The sequence below is a fragment of the Camellia sinensis genome, chromosome 4 (genome assembly GCF_055761805.1).
Source record: "Camellia sinensis isolate YWXY chromosome 4, ASM5576180v1, whole genome shotgun sequence".
Classification (NCBI taxonomy): Eukaryota; Viridiplantae; Streptophyta; class Magnoliopsida; order Ericales; family Theaceae; genus Camellia; species Camellia sinensis.
Window position 1 is genome coordinate 197789497 of NC_138964.1, and position 26057 is coordinate 197815553.

Genomic DNA, 26057 nt, shown 5'->3' on the forward strand with positions numbered 1-26057 from the left:
TTATAAGACTTGATCTTTTACCAGATATATGTCCATATTGTCTTTGCTGCATATACTTGCTCTATCAGATATGATAGGATTTCTATAAAAAGATTACAATAACTATTAGCAAATGAAAAATTGAAATTATTCATATAAAATGCCACAAACACATTATCATACCGATGTTGTCGTTGCCTCAAAAGCTCTCGCACAATTAATTTTCCCAATTGTTTTTTATCAACTTTAATAGAGACCTTCCATCCAAGACTGTACATGGAGAACTGTTTGACCTACATTAATTTAAAAGGTATAGTCAAACTCAAAATATATGCGAATATTGTCAGATTAAATAAAAAAAATTTTACAAACATTATTTTTTGAACATAAGTGAAGCCAATACCTGATTTTTAACTTCCTTATCTGCAACCATATTTGCTTCCTCTTGATAATTCTCCCAAAGCTGAAGTAGCTTTATTTTTTCAAGTATTTCTACAATCAATAATTATATGAAGATATATTATAAGTATACTAATTGTAGATTTTAAGAAATGACATAATATAAGCTGAATAAGAACATATTTAGTACATACCTCATGTATCAATAATTTGGTAACAAAACGTCTTTGTAGACTACATTGCAGGTATACACTCCTTCTTCATTATTAACTGAACCCTTTTTAACCAAGACTTTCGTTGTTTGATCTGACACCCCTCGAGATAAAGCAACATATAGTTGCCCATGACTAAATACATTATCCGGAAGGTAAATTCCCACATGTGGAATTGTTTGACCTTGTGATTTATTTATTGTCAAAGCAAAACTAAGGCGAACTGGAAATTGTGTGCGAGTCATTTCAAATGGAAGTTTTAAGTTTTCCGGAGCCTTTAATGGAATGTGATGTAGGAAAACTCTCGTGCCTTTGAAATGTCTTGTTAAAATCTCTGAATCTATGAAATTATCGTTCAAAGCTCGACACAGTAGCCTTGTGCCATTGCACAAACCAGAAGAAGGGTCAAGATTCCTCAAAAGCATAATTGGGGCTCCAACTTTCAAATGCAATGCATGTGGGGGCATTCCTCCTGGTGAAATGGAATTTAAAAACTCTTGTTGATACAAATTTTGGGTATCATTTTCAACTTTATCAAATGAGTGGTACACTCTTGATTCTCCTAGAAATCTCTGAATGATTTTCTCATTGAGCTTGTCGACATCTTCATTGTGAAGAGTTATTATGCCCCTACTAACCATATACTCGGCGTCAAAAGAATGGTTTATGATATCAGGATAAAGTTCTTCTAATAGTTGAATTATTGATTCTTCACCATTCCATGGTATTGCCATCAATGTTGGTACTTTGATCATTTCATCTATAATGGTAGGTTGTACACCATTTCCAATAGATAAAAGAAATTCACCAAACTGTTGGTCATTTATAGAGCGCATGTTTTGCTTTAAACGAAGTATTTGAATGTGACTCCAAAGAGGTGATTTGACTATCAATGCAGCAATAGTTTCAGCTTTTGTACCTTTAGAAACAACTGGAAGTACTAGTCGAAAATCACTACCAAACACCATAATTTTGCCACCAAATGGATAATCAACACCAGTGATGTCTATGAGTGTTCGATTTAAGGCTTCAAAAGCATAATGATTTGTCATTGTAGTTTCATCCCAAATGATGATTGTTGCACATCTAATCAGTTCTGCCAAATCTGATTGTTTAGTAATGGAACACACGGACGAAGCCTCTGGATTTAAGGGGATCTTGAACCTTGAATGGGCTGTCCTTCCACCAGGTAAAAGTGTAGCTGCAATTCCAGAAGTTGCTGTTGCAATGGCAATTCTCCCTTGACTTCTCACTGAGGCTAATAGTGCACGATATAAATATGTCTTTCCAGTTCCTTCTAGGCCATCCACAAAGAAGATTGCACCAGTATTGCATTCCACAGCCTCCATGATTGAATTGAAAGCTAAGTGTTGATCACTATTTAATGTGGCAATAGAATTTAAGTCTTCTCGAGGAGTTACAATGGAAAACTCATCTTGTATGACCTTTGGAACTGTTGAATTATCATCCAAATTCATTGTCATCTCAGGCAAATCGTATTTTGATATGTTCTTATTATGCTGTAGTAGGAGACGGTTTATATCTTGCATGGTTTTGTTAAGGATATACATATTATTCATACTGTTTGAAGATATGTAATCTTCAATCAAGTAAGGATAAATTTCATCCCACAAACTTCGCACCCCTGTTGGCACACAGTAAACCAAAATTGTAACTAACAATCTCCTTAAAGCTGATGGCATGTGCATGGTTGCAGCTTCTAACAAACATTGTCGTATGCTATCATCATGCTCTAACAAACCATGATGTTCAGCTGCTTGTTTAAAAGTTGGGTACACAATTCTATTAACCATTAACAAATGATCGAATGATTTTGGTCCTCGGATATGATTGAGTAAAATTCTCAAGTAAAATCTCTCCCCTTCTGATGGCGAAACTGTGTAAATTCTACCAATTACTCTTTGATGGTTCAATCTTAACTGCCAAATCTTTGCGCTATTGCACCATCTATAGTGTTGCGATATCTCTCGATATAAGTATCGATTTGCAGTTTCATCATCCACATTTAATTGAAAGAATTGGGTAAGCATTGTTCTGGAATAATACTCATCGCCTAAAACATTTGTGATGTCTTGGAACGTATAAAACCTCACTTGCTGCTTATTTGGTAAGTGTATTTGGAAGCGTTCTACGCTATGAGTCATTTTGGTCATTGAGAATTTGAATATTTTCCACAATGCTTCTGGAGCACAAACCCATCTTCCATCTATGAACTGTTGTACTTCGTCATAATTAGGACCTTGATGAACTTCTAGTGCAACACGGTCAGGCCCTTTATAAACATATTTGTATAAATACTTCACACTTGTAACACTACTGCAAATTTCAAGATTGATATGACAATCATATTTCAAGAGCAACCATGGGTTGTATGGAATGACCCAACTATTATCCATCAAGACGCTTGGATTACTCTCTACAGGAACTGACTCCCCTTCTCTTCTTCGATAAATAGGATATGAATCGTTTCCAAGTGTAGTAATTGAAGAAAATGGCTTTGGGAAACATTTTTTGCACCGACCATTTGTCATACACGGGGACCGTTCATTGTACATTCCACATGGGCCATGTATCATGTGTTTCAAAACTACACTGTATAATCTAGGCTTTAATCTCTTGTTTGGAATTTCAGCTCTGACAATGTTATCATAATCATCAGGAGTGCGTAACTTACCATTTTCATCCAAAATAATGACCATGTGGGCATGTGGTAAGCCTCTTTTTTGGTACTCAATAACATGTGCATATGCCAGAACCTTTCCGAGTACATGTTTTGTAAGAATGTCGGTCTTTATCTCATCAAATTTTGAATGAAATAGTCTTGTTAGCAAATCAGGACGATCATGTGGTGACTGTCCAAGTAGCAACTCAGCTTTAATTTCAGGCCAATTTGGATTGCAGGTCATCGTAAGGAAAAGATCAGGTTTTCCATACTTTTGGACCAGAGCCATTGCATCTTGATATCGCTGATACATGTCTCGTGGGCTACCAACAAATGACGATGGCAATATTGTTCTACGACCAACATTACCTAAACAAATATTTCACAAAAGGAAAAAAGAAATTATATGTATGAATATAAACAAACATGCGTACATGTAATTGTAATATCCTACGTGACAATTTGTACCTCCATAATTTTCACCAGCATGTATTGCATCTAGAAGACCTTGATAAAAATCTGCTCGAATGTGATTCTGATGAGTACGTATCCATCTTAATTTGTTGGACTCAATCTTCACGTAATTATCTACAACATACTGCTGTAAGAGACGACCTCCTCGAAGAAAATCACCAGGGCGAATCTAAATTGATAGTATTTCAATACTTATAAATAATTAAAAATAAAGATTTTATACGAAATAATTATAGATTGAATAACTTTGACGAAGTAATTTTTTAATATTATGTATACGTCGTTACCTGTAGCATATAAGAATAGAAATCACAACATGTTACTTTTTTGCCATCATTACTTCTGGTATTTACATCCCATCCATATGAACCGTAGGGTAACAACAGAGGATACTGTAATGGATCATAGTATCCGACAATATCAGAAATATTTAGGAGGTGACCACTGATTGATTGGACAATGATATCTCTTGATTTTAAATTTCCAGCTTCTTCGCCACCTACTAAAACTGCAGCAACTTCAGGAGCAGTAGGAAGGTTGTATTGGGGCCTATTACGTGGTTGCTCTTTGATTTGAAGTCTGCATTCATGTATGTCTGGACGCTGAGCCAATTGGCGAAACGTGTGTACAAATGGATTATGAGTGTTTAAAATATTCTTTATCTTGTCAAGCAAGTCCAAGTGCAATTCTTCATTTTCAGACATTCGATTCTCATTCTCGTGGTCAGTGTCATAAACATACAGTTGCAAATATCTCGGTCTGTCGCTAGAATTTGGTAAGAGACTCCCAATCTTATGATATATGGCTCATTGTGCACGAAACGTGTACACATCTCGAGTTCTTGTTGCTAAGTTTTCATCAACATGAACACCCATTGAAGTGAATGAGAAAACATGATTGTAGGTTCGAATATTTTGTCTGAAATGACGACCTTCCACTGTTTGGTCAGAGAAAATATCAATCATCTCATTTGGAGCTGTTACTGGTGGCAAAATAATTGTTCCATTATTCCAACACATGGTAGATGTTTCACGGTGGAACAATCTTGCGTTGTAATGTCTACATGTAGTTGGAGCAGGAAACTGCATTCTTTGGAACCTTTCACTTTCATGAAAATTTGCACAATTATGATATCTCCTATGGATAAATGATCGATTATTTGGAATATCTTCATCACTCAAAGCATCCTGATTGTGGTCGACGTGAGGGATATTTCCTACAACAATACATGTATGATGTATGGGTTTATTATTAACACAATAGTATTTATTTGAAAGTGTTTGAGTTTCATGCTGAATATTAAATGTAATTGTACTGCATATCATATTTGCATGATCATATTTTTTACATTTATTGTAAAGGTTGTTTATTTTGTAAAAGTACTTAAACTAAATAAATTATTTGTACCTTCTATCTGAACTTCGCGAAGATCTTGTCTGTTGCCACTTGTGCTTCTATGCTCATACGTCGAATGAGTAGGTGCATATCGGGGTAAGTCGATACGTGCGAGTGCAGTCATTCTACTTTTCCGTCTAAAAACATTAGTCGCAACCAAATTGCCTTCTTCGTGAATGGTTGGCAAAACTGTTGCTCGCGGCCTACGCCATCCTGTTCTATTTCTTCTTGGGATTGCATCGAAAAAGTTTAACATGCATCCTAGCAGTTAAAATTATAAATAATAAATGAAATGAATATTAATGTCAAAAGTGTAAAAGCTTACAAAAAAAAAAAATGTTTATAACATTTGAACACTTACTACTTGTTTGTGCATTCGTCATATTATGTACTTGATTTGGATGAGAAGTTTGTTCGATATTTTTAGATATTTGCCTTCTTTGTCGATAATTTGTTCGTCGCCTTGCAAGTTGTTGTTCACGTTGTTCAATAGTCAAAGCAGCCCTTCTTTGTCTAGCATAATTACGCCAACTTTCCCTTTGAATTTCTCTTTGTTGCACATTAGAGGTCGCACTTTCTTTGCGAACTCCAATCTTGCTGAGCGTTGTTCAGTGCTTAAGTTTTGAAGGCGTAACTGTTCGAATTCTCTTTGTGGTTGTTCAGTTTGAGCATTTGGTTCTGAAGCTGAGCGTTGCCTCCTCTATTGTAGGTATAAACGACGTCGTTCACGATTTTGTTGTTGTACATGTCTCAAATTTGATGTGTCAGGGTAATCGTGATTCATTTTTCCTAAGATTGTAAGCAAACTAACACGTACGTAGATGAAATCTGACTATCTTTAAAATGTGCCTACATTATATAAAATTATGTAAGAGGCAGTTATAGTATATTCACAATGCGACTCGTATACTCACAATATAATAAGCTTTATATTTTTATGTAAGTGTTTTCATATGTTTGTTTTTATATTTTTATAATGCATATTATTTTAAGTACTAATCTCATTTTGTGGAGAATTAAATAAAATTGCAAGTGAAAGAGATTACCTAGTAATGATGAGCCAAAGCGTGTGCAACTAGAGATGTGATTTAAAAACAAACTGAATATAAATTTTTCAAACATTCGATTAAATATAAAAATAAATAAAAAATAGAATTAAAAATACTTACAGTCAAAAGAGAAGTAGAAGATAAGTATTAATAAAACACGACTGTAGAAGTTATTTGTTCTGACGATCACAAACTCATTACATAATAAATATAAAAAAATCATATGAGATTTTGGGACCACTGAATTCTTTCTTATCAAAAAAATACATTTCAAAACAAACATATGAATAAACAAAGGGTTTTTTAGAAAAGTTACAATAAAAAAGATTAGACACCTACAACTTTCTTTGAATTTTGGCCACCCATGGTTTTTTCCAAATTTCATGAGATTTGGCCAAACTTTCATGAATTTTAACTAAAAAATTATACAACAAAAATTCATACAAATAAATATTAAAAAAATTACATATAAATAAAAATAAAAATAAAGATTGAATAAAAAAATTACATATTTGATTTTTTCAAGCGTAGAAAAAGAAGTTATATATTTGAAGCCATTACAAACTGAAGCAATAGAACACTTACTGTCAAAGCAATTAGGTGTCGATAAAGAATAATCCGAAAATTTTATTCTGAACAACAAAAAGTTATAAAGTAACCTTCTGAATCAATAAACGAAGGAAAATAATAGTCAGTTTTTCTCTCCAACAAATCGATTAACATATTTTCTTTTATTTTACTTTTTAATGAAGAAAATAAAAAGTGTAAGTAATAATGGTACACACAAAATAACAAAACAGGAACCCATATTCTTGGAACACTTGCAATAAAAAGTAAATAATAAACCCCAAAAAAAAAGACTTATTTGTTTTTAATTTTTTTGAAATAAAACAATTTTTATGAACATTGAATTGTTTTTAAGAAAAACACACACACAAAAATTAAGTAATCAAACAACCTAATTTTTTGAAAACATAAATTGTAAACACACAAACACAAATATTGATATCAAAATTGAGACCCCTCTCTGAAATCATATTTGACCCCTCTTGGTAACATGAGACCGAAGAATATGCTCCATATTGTCATAAATATAAATTGATAACGACTTGCATAAAATCTCCGGTATCATGTTAGCAAAATTCTTTCATCTTCACCTCTCTCTCTCTATTTACTATAAAATCTTCCCTTTTATTTGTTCAATGATTTATTTATTTTTTGTTGGGAGAAATACTATTCAAGAACATTGCAATCTTATGATTCTCTTTATTCAGAATATATATCTACTGCTTATCTTACAATGTAAGTGTAGTATTGTTAATTATATTTTTATTTTCTTCAATAAAAAGTTTCATTATGTAATTAGGTTCAGTGGACAAAAAAATATATTGATTCAGAACACTATTATGTATTTTGTTTCTTCATTAAAAACTTTCATTGTGTGTGTTTTTGGAGAAAAAAAAAAAAAACAAATCATTGCTCATAATTTTGTGTGTGTCTGTTTTTGAAAAAAAACGGTATTTTCTGTATTTTCATTAAATTAATTTATAGGTTCTTAATTTATAGGTTTTTAATTAAATAGTTTGACACGTATGTGCAATTTTTTAGAGACTTAAATAGTTTTGGATTTTTTCCTCTTTCACTTTTTAAGCTATTGTTTTTTTTTTGTGTATAAATTCAGCTTTTTTATAATTTCATTTGTTTGTTTGTTTACTTTTGTGAGAACACTATTATGTATTTTTTTTATTCATTAAAAAGTTTCATTGTGTGTGTTTTGAAAAAAAAATAAATAAATAAAAAAATTCAGTGTTCTTAATTTTGTGTGTGTGTATTTTTGGTGAAAAAAAAAGCAGTATTTTTTGTATTTTCATTAAATAATTTTTAGGTTCTTAATTCATATTTATGCAAGCTTCTTTGAATAATTTGGCACCATGACGTAGTGTAAAAGAGACCCAGTAATCAAAGAAACACAAATATAAAGTCAACCTAGACAACACAAATTCACATACATTATTTAGGATATATAGTTGATATACTCACAGATCAACAAATCATAGATAAAACCACAAAAAACATAGTTAATTAAAATTAGAAAATTTAAAAGAGGTGGTGGTGCTTCTTTCCTCGTACAGTTGAAAACAACCATATGAAAAACACAAAGGTTTTTTTGTAAGAATAGTTACAAATAAAGAAAATGGCACAAAAGATGATATCTATACAAATCCAAACAATTTGACTAAACCCAAAGAACTTGCAAACATTAAGTCCAGCTAAAATGACCCTATGTTGTTTCAAGATTGAAAATTTAAATATGCCAAACAATAATAACCTTTTCCTTTAACATAGAATTGAAATCAGAACAAAATCATTTAAAACAAATAAACTGACCAAAACCCAAAATTCTTAACTTATTACACGCCACTGAATGATTTTTAATTTTTATTTTTATACTGATCATTCATATAAATTTATTGATCATTCTTAACTTATTAATAACTTTTGGTGTCCTCCTTGTCTATCTATTGTATGTTCTATTATTTTTATTTGGATTTCTTATTTGGGTTTTTCTTTATTCTTAAATTTGTGTGTGTGTGTTTTTTTGGAAATATATATAGATATATATGTATATATATAAAAATTGAGAGAGAATTGGACAAAACAATGAAGAATTGATTCATCACAATTGATATATCATAATTAAAAAAAAATAAAAATAAAAAGAAAATTAGAGAGAGAAACTTTGGGCGAAAATAAAGCATACTCAACTCTATATTAGGGGGGGGAACTCTACAATAATCCATCAATAAGTCTAGAATACTTACAGTAAAAGTAGATAAGTGTAGATAAAGAATGACCTGATAAGTTGTTTATTCTGAAAAACACAAACTCATAAAGCAACCTGCAAAAAAATTTACATTATTACACGAAAAGATACAACGCAAAATAATGTTTGATTTAGTTGGAATATTTAGTATTACAGAAAGTATAATTAACAATATTACAAAAAAAAAAAAAACAAAAATACATATCTGCAAGACCCTGAATTATGGGAAAAAGCCCCTAAAAGCCCAAAGGTTTTTGAAAACTGAATTATGGGAGGTTGCTACTAAAAAAAACACATAAGAGAAACAAAAAATAACACAACATGGGCAAGGAGGTTGGTTTACTTAATTAACATATCCTCTTGGATCATGATAGATCTCTACACTTGTGCCAAACCAAAAAATTGAATAGGAGAAACCAAAAAAAAATAAAAAAATAAAAATAAGCGAAAAAAATGCAAAATCAAAACATACCAAACAGGGCAAACCCCAAAACTATTTACGCATAAGTATATACAAAAGTACACAAAATAGAAAGGTACAAACCCAAGAGACTTAGAATACTCATAATGAAAAATAAATAGTAACATTGAAACATATTTGATGTACATAAAGAAAACTAAAAATTACAGAATTAAATAGCCAAAGAATTATGAAACAGATTTATTCATCTTACTCTTTGAAGACTCATTATGATTTGTCTAATACTTAACTTCACCATATAAATTGACTCCAACACCTATTTATAAAAAAAATAAAATAAATAACTATCAATTTCCGGTCGAAATAAAAAATAATAAATAATTGAAGTTAAATTATATAAATAGTCTCTGTGCTGCACGCGATATGTCAATTTAATCCCTATTATAACAATCACATTTTATACTACTCAAATAATACCTTTAAAATAAATAAAAAAAAAAATTACAACTTCTACCAAACATAGGCAGGAGGTTGGTTTACTTAATTAACATGGCACTATGAGGCCCACCTAGTGCTTGAAACAACCATTCATTTGTAGGGTTTATCCACAAAATAGTTGGTATAAAACTTTTAATTAATTTGATCAAATTTTTCTTAGAAAATTGAATGGATAATAAAATTTTTAATATAGGTAATCTATTTATTTATTTATTTTATAAGATAAATGTAATCCAATTATATGAATTTCATTGTTCAATAAACTTAGTTTTTGTATATGGATACTCGTTTTAGTAGATTTTACAGAATAAACTATCAGTATCATTCAATCTAGATTGTAAAATCAAAAACTTAACCCAAACCTAATACTCTTACAATACTTATAGTAGCCACACACACACACACATAAAAAAAAAAAAAAAAAAGAAGATTGGATTTACATAAAGGAATGTAACAGTTACAGTGAAATAGATTTGATATAAACTTAGAAAGGTAATAGTCTATTTTTTTCTCAGAGGAAACTAATAACATAATGGAACTTTTTATTTTCGTTTTTAATTAAGAAAATAAAATGTATACATAACAGTGTACACACAAAATATCAAAATACAAAGCCATACTCTTGGAACACTTACAATAAAAAAAGATTTGGTATATACAATAAAAATAATAATAAACTATTAATATAAAAAATAAAATAATAAAAATTCCCAAAAAAAAAGGAAAACTGTTTTTTTTAAATAAATTTTAATAATTTTATTTTTAAAAAACAATAGATACCCAAACCTAATACTCTTACAATACTTATAGTAGCCAAAAAATAAAGAATATTTACAATAAAAAAAGATTTGACTTACATAAAGAAAAATAACAATTACAGTGAAATAGATCAAATAATATTAATATATTACTAATTAATTAATACATGTAAACCCATAAAAAAAATAAATGGTAAATTCTATCCTCTAAAATGCCAGGGTGGGCGTAAGTAGCATAATCATTAGATTTATTAGTCATGCTCCCATACTATTGTCAGCGAAAAGTCACTTTTACCAAACCAAACACTCACCTCTTTAGTGCATGTGACAATTGCACCTTCCTCTGAGAAAATCCATTTTTAATCTGTCAAGAGAACCCATAATCATTATCAACGCCCACTCACCACCATCTTAAAACGTGTCTCTCTCTCTCTGTCTGTCCATTTGCAGAGAAGCCATTTGCCGAATTTTTTTTGCAAAATACAGTGCCGTTATTAAGAATATTTCAGGGAATTCAGAACAAAATGGAAAATGCAATGATGTAATTTATTAGTCATGGTGTATTGCATTGTGGTAATATTGGCATTATCAACATTACCTAACATTTATAGATTGAAAATGGATTAAACCTTCATACAGAGGAAGAGAGCTACAACGAAGATACAATTGAGATACCAAATACAGTGAAGATACAAATTCATACATAAGAGAACTTACCAAATAGAATCACACAACCAATCATATCCACAGGCTGCTTTCAATGAAGTTGCAGAATTTTTTATGAAGTTGCAGAATTTTTTTTGCAAAATACAGTGCAGTTATTAAGAATATTTCAGTGAATTCAGAACAAAATGGAAAATGCAATGATGCTATAACTGCCTGAGGACTGGAGACGTGGGAAGTGGGAAAGTGAATTGGTTGTTTCAATTTACGATTTTACTCCAAATTAAAGCTCATGTAAGTGTAAGAAATTAAGGTCATTTTAGGGAAAATTGGAAAAAAATTTTGAGAAGTGGCTTCATGACACCAAAATCACTGTTCCCTTTTAATAATAGAATAGATATATATATATATATATATATATAAATCAAAACAAACAAAGTTTTTGATCAGATTAACATAACAAACAAAGGATATATATACAAAGTTTTTGATTAGATTAACATAACAAATAATGGATATATATATATATATATATATTTATATATCTGTTTCATCAGATTAACATAGCAGGCAAAGTCTTTGATCTCTTCCTTCCCTCATTCTCCTCCGTCTCTGGTTTGCCTCTTTTTTTTTTCTTTTTTTTTTAATTGAAATTTCCCCCCAAAACGACGTCGTTTTGGGGGTGCCGCAGGACGCGCCGTAGGAAAGGGCGACTGACGATCCGGACTCGTTTCTAACCGTATAACAAATAATTCTTTTATTAATAAATTATTAAATTAATTAATAATTTTAATGATATCATAAATATATTTTAATTAATAATTTAGATAATTTTATTGTCATATAATAGAGTAGTTATATATATTTTTTAATTCTGTTAAATAAAAAATTTTGACAAAAGAGTATTTGTAATTTCAAAACTATAAGAATAATTCATGTTTTAAATAAATCTAAAATAGCTTATTTTTAATATACCCCTTTATTTTTAATAATTATTTTTAAATAAGAATATTCAGTCATAAATATTCATACAATTAATGATATAAAAATTAATGACGTGTAATAGTTCTCTATATAATCATTCCCTTCTCTTTATCTTTAATTAATTAATTAATATATATTGTTCTTAATAATTTCTTGCAAAAATTTGTAATTTATTTGAATTTGACTCATGCCAACTCTTTGAAAATTTATATGTGATTTACTTACTAAATTAGAATTTAATGATTATTGAATTATACAATCATTTTTAATTGGATCACATAAATAGAAACGAAATTCTTCTTTGTACTCCTCCCAAATTCTTGTGTGTAAACCATTCAAAAAATATATTAATTTGATAATCGTAATTATATAATTTTATCAAATTTATCAATAGCGACTAAAAAAATAATTATGATTTTAAAATTGACTACCCATTTTGTTAAGGCCAATCTGATAAACTACGTTGCTATGAATATTAGATCACACTACTTGGACAAAACTGAATCGCTCTCCAACTAGAGAGTGGCGCAGTCAGTTGCCAAATACTTGGGCATATTTTTTATAATCTATATAATAAGACAAAAGGATTTTTGAAAATATGTCAAAATGTATCAGAGATACATTTCATTTGAATGGTTGAAATGATTCCTAATCAATATCTAACGGTTAAGATCAATTTTTTTCCCGCCTAAACACTCTTTACCCTATCTCTCTCACATCTTTCCAAACACATCTGCTTTCAGTACCACACACGTTCTTTGCAACTCCCTGTCAACACGTTCTCTCCCACATTCTCATAAAAGATACCTGAAAATTATTAAGTTCGTCATCGTCATCATCATCATCAGCATCCTTCTCCTCATCCCCAAAAGCCTCTGATGTCTTACCTCTCACTCTATACCTAACCAACGACATTTTCTTCACGCTCTTATTCTCTGTGGCCTATTACCTCCTCTACCGTTGGCGTGATACGATCTAGTCCTTCATCGTTCTCCACGTCGTCACTCTTTCCAAACTTGCCGCCATCGCCTCCATCATTGCTTCTTTCATCTACCTTCTTGGCTTCTCCGGCATTGGTTTCATCCAATCATTCATCACCCCCTGCTTCTCACGACACTCAGGACGTCGCCGCCTCCTTCCTTGCTCCTTCTTTGCCTTTGTTGTTGTTAATTGCGTAGCCCCCTTCTATGCCCAAACTGATGGATCCATTGCCTGTGTTTTCGGACGAAGAAATTGTCAAATCGGTGGTTTTTGGTTCGATTCCTTCCTATTTGCTCGAATCAAAACTTGGTGATTGTTACCGTGTGGCATCGATTCGACGCAAGGCGTTACAAAGGTTCACAGGGAGGTCTCTATGGTCGACAAATTTCAAGTCATTGTTTATAGTTCTAGAAAGAAAGAGAGAGATGATGGGTGTTGTGCTCTAACCTAAGATCGGCCGCCGCTCATCGTTGCCGCTGCTGCTCATCACCACCACCGCTGCTCATCACCACCACCGTTGCTCATCATCACCGTCGCCATATAATCGGATCTGTTGTTGATTTGATTCTTTTGGGAGATTATTTTATAGTTTTTAATGATTGTGTAATGCAAAGAAATTTCCTTTTGTTCAGATCAATTTTCCATGTAAAATTGATTTTGTGTGCATGATTTTGTTTTTAATAATTGTTTTAATGAGTAAACACTTTGGGTGTTTTTCAAGTTTTGTTTATGTTCTAATTTTTAAATTGTTTTAAGCTCTTAATTCATCTGTTTTTTAGTTATTTATTTATTTATTTCAGTTTATGTATTTAATTATTTATTTTTGGGGTTCTAATGTTTAAGTTGTTGCTTACAACTTTGCCTTCTTGTTATTGTTTTATTGGGTGTTTTTAGATTTTAAATAATTTGTTTTCAGCTTCTGTATTTTTTATGTTCTAATTTTTACCATTTTTTAACTGTTAATTAAGTTTTTTTTTGGTAATTCAGCTATTAATGCAACTGCTTTTTTTACCGATTTTGGGTGTTTTTTGAATTTTTTTGTTATCAGTTTTAAGAAGGTTGTGAGGTATTCCATTCTCATTTTTAAGAAAGTTGTTATCATTTTTAGAATTTCATTCTCCCAAACCCACAATTTTTTGAATCAATCTAATACATTTTATTTGAATTCCATTCTCCACAATTAATTACAACCCATCCTTCACAATTAATTAAACTCATCTCATTCTTTCTCTCATCGGTCTCTCACGGGTCATTTGTTTATTAAACCCATCCAAGCACCAAGAACTTTGTTATCTATCTGACATATAACCGGATCTATATTTATATTTCAATATATATATATTTTTTTAGTATGTTTATCAAAAAATGACACAAACTTCACAAATTTCAACATTATACGTATAAATTACAAATAAATTTGGATCTTAACATTATTTATACCGTGTCTTTAGGCACGGGCATGCACTAGTTTTTAATATATCATTAATTGATTTTTGTATAAATGTTATGTTTAATAGGTCTAACAAGATAAACGTTTTATATCCCTTGTAGTAGGCTCCTAAGATGGACTCACAAAAATCCAAGTAACATTTATCTAGTAGGGGTAGAGATTAGTGTTGTGCCAGTAAAGCATATCACCGTGTTATGAGGACTATGGGGCTTTATCCTGAGCCCATGTTGATAATCACAATCGTTTATATTGTAGGATTCGTCAAATAAATTATTTATAAAAATAAATAAAAAAATCAAATTAATTGGATATCTGTAGTCTCATAATAAGATCATATCTGTTTTCAAAAAATAAACAGTTAGCATAATTTTAATAATTTATTTTAAAACAATTAAGTCCTGATTATGGGTTTAAACATGTTGGATTAACTTGATTTTTATGAAATATTCAAATCATTAACATAGGTTTAAGATATGTCTTTATAGAACCTCACAATATGTATAATGCGTCATAAGACACAACACGCTCCCATATCCGCTATACCTACACCCATACTTTTTGCTTTTATTTCAAATAAATTAATTTTATTATTACATGTGACACAAATAAAGGAGACGGATCCCATAGCAGCGACGTAATGCAAGAGATGAACCATCGAGGAAAAAAAGGAACTGCCAAAAAAACCAAGAGGCAAAAATATAATAAAGTGGAGTGGACGACAACAAAAATCAACCACATGAGCCCCCACAACAATGACTACGCGTGAACACTCTCCTACATGGTTCCTTCCTGCCACTGCAAGTAAAGAAGAATCGTGGAGTAACAAAATTCCATTTTTACCCTCATAGATAAAAACTACATTTCAGTTGAATAGTGAGAAAGTAATTATTTTATTTTATTTTATTTTATGGTACTGCATGCATGCAAATCTCTTATGTTTATAGTGTAAAGTCTTTTTTTTTTATCCGCTAGACTTGCATTAAACAGAATTTCATCTGTATTATAATTATTTTAAAATTATCTCATTTATTTTTTAGCCTTGTCTGGGAATATTGAATTTTAGTCTAAAAGTTAAAAAATTACTAAATAAGTAAAAAAACCAACAAACTAAAAAGAAAAAAGGTAAAAAAATTATTTTCACTCTATTTTTTTTCCCTTTTTCTATAAAAAGTTAAAAAATCATTCGAAAATACTATTTTTTTTGCCTTATGTTTTAACCGAAAAGCTAAAATAGTTATCAAAAAAATTTGTTACCAAACAAGGTCTTAATTTTGTTTCTCTACATTTTATTTTAGATTAGAGATCAGTGTACATGCGATACGAAGTGTATGCCAAGTACTAAGGGATTGTTTGGGGTGTCCTAAATAAGTGCACTTTTTGTCTTTTTGGACTAAAAAATTGAGATTGAAAATATAGATGTTTGGGTTAACTTTTTGACTTTTTATGGAAAAATGTGTAATAAAAAATTGTAAAAATTAATTTATAGGGAAAAATTCGAATTAGGAGTTGTGCAGCCGTAATTTTTGACTTTTGGTGAATAGTGTTAATTTTTTAACTTTTTAAGTAACTTTTTACCTTTTTATCTTTTTTTAAAGATCCCAAACTTGCCCTCAGTATTAAAATCAAGTGCTGTGGATGTAGGTGTGTTGCTTTGGTGTGTTGCATTGTGTAGGGTGCATAGACCCCCCCCTGTCTCTCTCTCTCTCTCTCTCCCCTTTCTATATACATGCAACCCATTCCTCCAACTCATCTATTTCTTTTTCTCATATATAGGGTTTGCGAAAAGGGGTGATGGTAGTTTGTAACAACCGTAACAAAACGAGGTGGAGTTGTGATAGGTTGAGAGACTTTATTTTGATAATTTGACTTGGGGGTATAATAACATAAAAAATATTTATTATTCAATGATGAGGCTTTTTCCTCATGATCTTATTAGGGGTGCACAATAGTCTCTGTAGTTCATGTTAGCACTAACCTTAGAACCAAACAAATCTTGAATGATTCTTGTTTTTTAGATTCATGATCGAACCAATCATGTGCTAAAATCAAACCAACCCAACACAATAATATAACTTTGGGTTGATTTGAGTTGAAATCACAATTTCAGTACATTAAGGGCATGTTTGATTGGAAGGATTAAAGCATGGGATTGGGATTATTAATCCGTTGGCCCAATTATCCTATGTTTGTTTTGACATTTTGGTTTAGGATTATTAATCCAATGGATAATTAATCCAACAAATTTGTAGGATTATTAATAATGGGGTAGGGGTGGGATAGTTAATACCACATTAATTTGATAGGATTATTAATACCTCACTATTAGGTCATGTTTGTTTGGGTGGACATGAGCTTGGGATTGGACTAATAGTCCAATAAAATTACTAATCCAATGTTTGATTAAACAATTGAAGTACGGACTAATTATTTTAAACTTGACTATTAGTTAAGATAGGATACATAATCCAATGGATTTGTACCCCTAGGACTATTAGTCATGGGAATGCTAATCCAATCCGCCCAAACAAACATGGCCTTAGTGTTGTGAATCAAACATGGCCGGGTATGTTTGATTGGGTGGATTAGAGCATGGGATTGAGATTATTAATCCGTGACCCCAATTATCCTATGTTTGTTTTAACATTTTGGTTTAGGATAATTAATCCAATAGATAATTAATCCAACAAATTTGTAGGATTATTAGTAATGGGGTAGGGGTGGGATTATTAATCCAATGGATATTAATCCAATTAGATAGTGAATATCACACTAATTTAATAGAATTATTAATACTTCACTATTAATTTTGTGAATCAAACATGACCTAAAAGTAATTGAATTAATTAGTAATAAATTATTAAAATAACTAACTCTTAAACATTTTAAACCTAACACAAATAAAGAACAACAAAATATTATTTAAAAATTGAATACAAGCCAACAATCATAAATAGTCATGTTATTGAGTTAATAATTTTAAGAACCAAAATCAAACCAACCAGACCTATATTCTGGAGTTTTCTACATATTGTGCCCTAAGCCCATTTGTTTTCAGAGATAAAATGGTGGGGATTAATAGTGAGGGAATTGTTAGTGAGGGGATTAATAATGAGAAATTGTTAAATTATTTTTATATAAAATAATAAAACAAATAAAAAAATATACAAATTAAACATTAATATTTTAAAAAAAATTCCCAATATATAAAAAATAAAAAAAATAAAAAAATTTCTAATCCCCTCACTATTTTTCTAATACCATCTCTACCTCCTCACTATGAATCCCCCTTCCAAGGGTATTAGTAATACCAAGGTATTAGTAGTCCCAAGGTCATCTCTCAAAACAAATAGGTATTAGTAATACCAATGTATTAATAGTCCCAATTCCTTTCCTATAACCCAAACAAACGGGGCCTTGTTATCATTTGGGCTGAATGCGACATATGATCTGAGGAAATAATAACCAATGCAATTGTTTGTGAATAATCCATTTATTAAATGGCCTGAACCTGTGAATAGTCCAGCCCAATTCAATTATTAATATATATTATATAAATATATACTTATAATTTATTTAGATCTCATTTTTGTTTAAAACAAAGAAACGACATTTAAGATGGCAAATACAATGTTCAGATTGGGGGATTCTATTTGAACCCAAAATATATCTTAGTATACCTAATTTAAATTTATAAATTTTAATTCTTATTATATCTTAATATAAATTTAATAATAAGAACAACACATATTAAATCTTAAAATAAATTTTTTTTCCTTCTCATGGTACACTATAATTAGTTATTTCTATTCAAATCTTTGTATCTTATTTTCCAAGAGATCAAAGTTATTTCTTCTTCTTCTTCTTCTTCATCCTCCTTCCAAAACTCCAATCCAGCGTACCAAAACTCACCATCATCATCAACATTATTATTTTTTATTATTTTGAAACTCTAAATCCTAATAAAAAGTTTTAATAAAATCAAATAATAAATGAGAGTAATAATCAAAATAATTTTTAACAAACAAGTACGAAAGTAACAATCAAATAAAGGAATGCAAAGTTAACAAGTAGGCGGGAAAACCAAAGAGAAGGGGAAGCACTCACGCATTAACAAACAAGTATGAAAGAAAACGGGGACCATGAAGAATAAAAATAAGAAGAAGATCAAATTGTACATTATTTGATAATTATTTTTTCTTATTAGTGTCTGATACTTATATATTTATAAGTTTGATTTTTATTTTTTCACAAATATTTTTGTGGATAATTTATAATGTAAATTTTTTTTTTTTGTATTGAAAAGTTTTATAATACTTGTGTAAAAGTTTAGTTTTTTTTCTGTATTTATAATGCTCATGTGTTTATATGTTTTTTTTTTTTTTTTTTGAGAATTATTTTTTGTATTGAAAAGTTTTTGAAATAATTTAAATTTTTTTAATTTGTTTATTATTTATTATTTAGGTTTACCTTAAGGGTAATTTAGAAAAAATAATAGGGTGTAATGAGAGTCAAATAAGATTTTAAATAATTGAATAGGATGTATTTAAAAATTGGAAGTATTAAACGATTTTTTTGGGTGTAAATAGTGTAGGTGAGGGTTCAAGGAAAAGAGTTAGAAAATTCGAAGATCTTCGAAGATCCTTGAAGAACAACTTCGAATTCTCTAGAAGATGATGAGAGGCTTAGATTCTTCAATGGTCTTAACTCAAGAACACAAAAACAAAGGAGATGATGGAGATAAGAGATTGGGTGAAGAAGAAGGCAAAATGGCTAGAGAATAGAATAATGGCAAGACTCTCCCATGGATCTCCCACTTTCACTCTCAAGGTTGATAATGGAGAGGGGAAATTAATTCTTTCCCAAGAGTTCAAAAATCTCCAAAATTCATCCCTTGTAAAGCTATGGGTGGGTGCTATTTATAGGCACCTCATGATGTAGGATGGAGCCCATGTGCAAGGCACATGGGGGATATTCTCTCTAACCACCTTGTCCGAGGAAGTGACCTCTCCGAGGATGTGACTTCTCCGAGGAGGTGACTTCTCCGAGGATGAGAAAACCCCGAAGAGGAGATCAATCCCTCGGCGAACCCTTCTTCTTAGCCACACCTAACCAATGATCCCCAATCATCCCAAAGGGTCAGGGGTAGTCCCAGAGGACGTCCTGCCGCAAAATATTGCCGAGTCTCATGGACTCCCCGGGGTCGTGCCACCTCGACCCGGGTATAGGCTAGTTTAACCGAAGAGTGAATTTATCTCCACTCACCGTCCTCGGGATCGGGTCCTTTGTTCGAACTCCATTACGCCCATGGTTCTGGTGCGTAGATCCCGGAAAGCTCCGAGCCCGCAAGTGTTCTGGGACTCATTAACGGAGCGACTTCTAGATTGCGTCTGAATCCGTTCGAAGCCAAGTACTTCGGATCTCTAGATTCGTGGGTCCGAATCCTTTCGAGTCCGAGTGCCTCGGATCTCTAGGCTTGCTTAATACCCTTTCGAGTCCGGGACCGAGTAAGTCTCTAGGTTCGTGGACCCGAACCCTTTCGAGGCTTACAGCGATTCAATCCGTTTGATGGCGATAAATCTGGGCCCACCGATTCTTGGACTTGCGATAAATTCGGGCCCACTAATCTTGGGCTATTGGGCCTAAATAATTTAGTGGGCTCAAATTAACCCCTCTTACAAATAGAATCCTCTTTTATGGTAAGAGTCCAAAATTAAATTCTAAGACACATCTTACTTTCTGTGTGCTCGTCCATAGCATTATTCAATACAGCTACCAAATTTTGAACTTATGATCTAATAAACAAAAACTGAGGGCTTGTTTGGTTTGTATTTGAGAAATATGTTTTGAGATAAAAAGTACGAAAATTTGTTTGGTTTGGTTTTTTTTTAAAAAATGTTTTGAAAAATTATTTTGAGAGAGAGTTTTGAAAAAAGTGATTGATTTGATGTGTATGAGAGAGAGATTTGTTTGGAAAACTTGTAAACCAAATAAATTTTGGAAAAAAATTTTAAGAAAATTTGTTTGGTTTGATTACTTTTAAAAACTTATTTGTAGAGAATTTTTCCCAAAAACTTTTGAGAAACACAAACCAAACAAATGTTTGTTCCAAACAAAATTATTAACTTTTTATTTTAATTGATTTGTTTTTTACTTAATATATAAATTTATTGGGTGGACTTGAATCGTAATTAAATTTTAAAACTGGGCTTGAACTAGATTTTAGGTCCAATGTTGGCACGAGCCAGGTTTAGGCCCAAAAATTTCTTTTTGTTTCCAAGCATTTAGACCTGGGCCAAACCCGACCCAAACAATGTTTTTTGAGCCGAATGACTCAACTCTAACAATTCTAATTTTCATTGGAGTTCTTAGTTCTATAACAATCCTAACATATTTTCCTTCATTCCTCTTCAAAAGTTCACCATCGATTAATTTCTCATAGAAAGAAGTATTTACTTACATAACTTATATACATTATCTTTCATGAAAATAATGTAGTGATGACATTTATATAATTAAAAATTATATTGATGGATTCGTCGTATTAAAATAATAAATTCACAATTTAATCACACCATTTTATATAAATTTACTTCATTTCATACGCAGGCATGGGATCCTTTGTCTTTTCTTTTTTTATTTTTTTCTTATCTTAATGCATTTTTAATTATTAAATTATGTCTTGAAATACATATAATTTGACAAATTCTTTTTTTTTTATAATCTAATAACGAGGAATATATTAAGACAAAATGTCAAAAAGTTTGAGGACTAACATATTACAACCCACTAGGAAGTGTTGTTGTACTTAGTGCATCTCTAGTAAATTTGTCAAACTTATTTTAGTGGTGTTTTGAAAAGTTGATAAAAAATTAATTTTTTAATTTTTTTAGTGATTTTTTTGATAAAAATTTGGATTCTTTTGGATAAAAAAAATTGATTTTTTTGAACTAAAAAAATTAAAAAGTTAAAAAACTGATTTTTTTTTCCTTTTCCGAAGTGCCCCTTATTGATAGTATCAGCCAGTACCTAACAATAACAGCTAGCACTATCTTTTTTGCTCCAATAGTATTGTTGACTTGTTAACTATGGAGAATTTGTTAGCATTCACTTGGGGGTGAGCATGGTTCGGATTGGATCGAATTGGAGTAAAACTAGGATCAATCCGTTATCTACGGTTCTTGAAAAATTGGAATCAATCCAATCCGTTTAAATCATGGAACCAATCCGAACCAATCCATTTAAATACGGATTGGATCGGTTTAGAACCACGGATTCACATAATTAAATAACAAAAAAATATATATAACACTTTAATTTCATAAAAATATAAACATAGCACTATATTAGTTCCACAATAGCAACATCTATTTCTATAATAGCGACATACTGTGCTAGAATTTAAACAACCATGAGAAAACTGATTTCACCATAAATATTTAGACCATTACAAATTAAAACTAAAAACTAACAAAAAAAAGTAATAAAAAAAGATATTATACGGTTTTAGGTTTGAGTTTAGATTTTATATAGAATAAAAGAAGATACTATGAGGGAGGATGTATAATAAAAATATATACTATTTGTATACGGTCCGGATCGGTTCCAATCCGGAACCATGGGGTTCAATCCGGAACCAATCCGTGTACTACGGATTTTTAATTTTTCAATCCGAAACTGAACCACGGATTCAAAAAACTAATCCAAACCTATCGGATTGGACTGGACTGGATCGGATTACGAATTTCACGGATTCCTTACTCAGCCCTAGCATTCACATGGGAGAGAGAGAGAGAGAGAGTCAGCAAAAGAGGAGGAGATGGGACAATGGCTGCCTGATGTGTCGATTAGTATAGAAAAATGATTGGGAAATTTAATAAAAGAGTCCTAATGAGTTTTGATATGAGTGAATTTTATTGTGATATGATGTTTTAATTTTAATTTATTTTTTTTTTTTTTGTTATATTATTAGAGTTTAATTAGAGTTTCAAAATTAGAAAGATGGATCATTACTTACTAGAAAGAGAGAGTTAGGGGAAAAGGAAGGGGCTTGGACACATTTTTTTTTTTTTTTTTTTTTTTTTTTCAATTATATATGCACATTTTTTAAGATTGCGATCATCTGCATTCACAAATTGTAGTGGAAATTTTTTATTGTATTATTTAAGGGTTTGAAATAGTTTTTTCTAAATTTAAAATATTAATATTAGATGATAGGGTAAATTATAAATACACTTTTTGAGATTTGTTTAAAATACAAATTGTCTCTTGTGATTTTAAAAATTACATTCCACCCCCTGAGGTTTCTAATTTTATAAAAAATTGTCCATTTTATTAATAAATTATCTAGTCAATTAACAGTTTTTAATGATATTAGAAATATGTTTCAGTTAATAATTTAGGTAATTTTATTATTATATAGGAGAGTAATTATGAATTTCATTTGTTTTAATTAATCTTGTTAAATAAAAAATACTAACAATAAGGTATTTGTAATTTTTCAAACTACAGGGGGCAATCTGTACTTTAAGCAAATCTCAAGAGGTGTATTTATAATTTACCCTAGATGACATAAGGGTCATTTTTTAGAAAGTCATATTCTTAAATGTTACATTTCATTTAACCCATATATTTTTTTTAATATTCCATTAGATCCTGTTTAATGTAATATGATAAAATCACCCTTTCAAACTTGTTGGGCATTTTTTTATTTTGAAATCAATACTGATGATGCAGTTACTACACAACGGGTCCCTGGTGGAATAGGTCGGACTAATCCACGCTTCTTCAACCGGTAACTGAGTGTTCAAGCCCACCAGAGAACCTGCACACAAGTTCAACAGGGGAACGGGGAGTCCTCCAGCGAACCCTCCAACGAGCAAGTTAGAGAGAGAGAAGTGTAATGTAGAGATATGAATTGGAGATAGAAAAACTTAACATTCTTCTTGTCTTCAACGTCTGCTTATATCCTCTAGTAATCACTTCGCCGTCCCTTCCGACCTGCCACATTGGCCGAAAGTCTATGTTGTAGCTTACCTTGTTCAGGGTGAGGGGGTGCTGTTCCGACGGAGAGGTGTTGTCGTAATAAATGCTGTGATGGACTGCATTAATGGCGATGTGTAGTGGTAATAACTTTGCAGATCTTTGTCTGCTGATGTGGCTTGTCCTTTACCTGCCACATGTCTGAATATCATTGGTTCTTCGTGCCATGTTGGCTTCCAACTGTTCAGGATCTTATCAGTTGGGTTATGTGTTGGGCTCTAAGTGATGGGCTTGGGTTGTTCATAGTGGGCTATGACCTTTGTGGGCCTAACCACGTCAGCAGTCCTCCATTCCCAAGTGTAGCTTTAGCCCAACGAAGGAAATACTAATGGAGAAGATGAGGAGGACCGACCACGAAGGGTGGCCGAGTGAAAGGGCCGACCATGAGGAGGGCCGACTGCGAAGGGTGGCTGACTGGAAGGGCCGACCATGAGGAGGACCGACCGCAAAGGGTGGTCGAGTGGATAGGCCGATAATGAGGAGAGTCGACCGCGAAGGGTGGCCGAGTGGGAGGGCCGACCATGAGGAGAACCGACCGTGAAGGTTGAGGTGGGGGTGCGGGGCTCAAGAGGCGGCGTGTCACGTGATGACTTGAAGTGGAAAAGACAGGATAAGGGGAGGTGACAGTGAATCGTGATTGTACACGTGGCAGCATCTCGTGGGGGAGGGAGATTAGGCATTGGGCCAAAAATGAAACGATAGGTCATGATAGGTGTTGAAAAGACAGTTTTGGCGGATGTTTTGAAAAGTTTTCAAACTGGCAAAAATTAATTGTGACCCTTGGAATACGGGCAAGTCTTGGGCTTTTGGTATTATTCGATTTACCTACTTCTTTGCAAAAAATCAAAACATTTCAAGTGTTAACTCATTTGTTGCTGACGACACACCTCTGCGACATTTTTTGAATTTCCTTGCACCCGCATCCGAAGCTATTCGCAGACACACCACAGAGATGGCCCAAGAAGAAGCTGGAATTGCTAGGGTTGATCCACTTGGGGATGACGATGCGGTGGAGTTGGCGGAGCAGTACAGGGCGGAGAGGCAAATGGAGAGGGTAGGGGAGCCGGCGGTACGATCTCATTCTTCCACCACGATGGTGGCCTCAACGCCGATAAGCTAGGTGGAGCCAGATCATTGGCATACAAAGGCTGATAAGTTAATCATTACCGTGAAAGAGCTGGAGGAAATGTTGGAGAAGTACCAGATTCCTGCAGAGGTAGAGTTGAAGTTGCCGGAATCAAAGGACAGGACGTCTGATGCTCGACCGGGGGAGTTCGCCCTGCACGAGGAGGCGCTGAAAGGAGGGTTAAGAATGCTCCTCTCCCAGATAATGGTGGATGTACTGAACCGGTTGGAGGTAGCCCCAGGCCAGCTAATGCCCAACGTATGGAAGATCTTGCTGGCTTGTACGAGTGTGTGGCCGAAGGCGAATGAGGGGGCTGACATGACAGTGGACAAGTTTTTTGCGTGCTACAAGGCGTCAGGGCAGCAGGAGACTTGGGTTACCCTATAGGCAGCAGTAAGGAAGGGATTGGTGGCTGGGCTGCCGTCGTCGATCAAAGGGTGGAGGTCGCGGTGGTTCTATATGTCCACTAATGAAGGGGTTGGGGTGCGTACAATTTGGAAAGTGCCCACTAAATCAATGGAACCAAGACTGGGGGCAGCAGCAGAGGAGAGGGTAAAGAGGGTGAAGGAATGGAGGGAGAAGGAGGGGGCCAAGTGGGACGAGCTTGTTCAGCCGTCAGCCTTGTTTGCGGCAGGGTTGGGTCCTCAACCGAACAGTGGAGACTTCGACCGGGCGGAATTAGAGGCGAGAAGGAAGGCATAAGAGCCAGAGGATAGGACCATCCTCGCCCAAGCCAGTAAGTTCAAGGGGGTGCAGGAAGACCGACTGCATAAGCCGATCGCGCGGGAGAGGATCCGACCGCGCCCAAAATCGCTGGAGGAAAAAGACTTGGGTGAATCTGAGCCACGACCGCCCCCGATTGATCCTTTGAAACAGAGGGCTAAGGAGATGGGCAGTGTGGGAAAGAAGAAAAGAAAGGTGAGGAGGAGTAAGGGGGAGCCTGCCTTGAAGAGGAGGAAGGAGATGATGGCAGAGGAGACCCCCATGGCCCAGGAGGCAGAGGAAGAGGGAGTGGGGGAGGCCCTAGGAGGGGTGGTTGCCTTAGGAATGGTGGTGGTCGCCTTAGAGGCCGTGGAGGTCGTCCCCGTAGTGGTGTCGATCGCCCAAGAAGTTCAAGTAGAG

The 26057-nt window shown here is 32.8% G+C and overlaps 1 protein-coding gene and 1 pseudogene across 1 annotated transcript; one reads left to right on the forward strand and one right to left on the reverse strand.

Annotated features, from left to right (window-relative positions):
* Window positions 1–4451, reverse strand: LOC114303136 (uncharacterized). Its single transcript, XM_082923999.1, has 6 exons — window positions 4035–4451; window positions 3742–3916; window positions 985–3642; window positions 383–471; window positions 163–272; window positions 1–82 (listed from the first exon to the last, which is right to left on the reverse strand). Exons 1-6 carry the CDS (start codon window positions 4449–4451, stop codon window positions 1–3), a joined length of 3531 nt encoding a protein of 1176 aa, XP_082780125.1.
* Window positions 4452–5318: 867 nt separating this feature from the next.
* LOC145824357 (3-hydroxy-3-methylglutaryl coenzyme A reductase 1 pseudogene) lies at window positions 5319–14040 on the forward strand (annotated as a pseudogene).
* Window positions 14041–26057: the final 12017 nt, after the last annotated feature.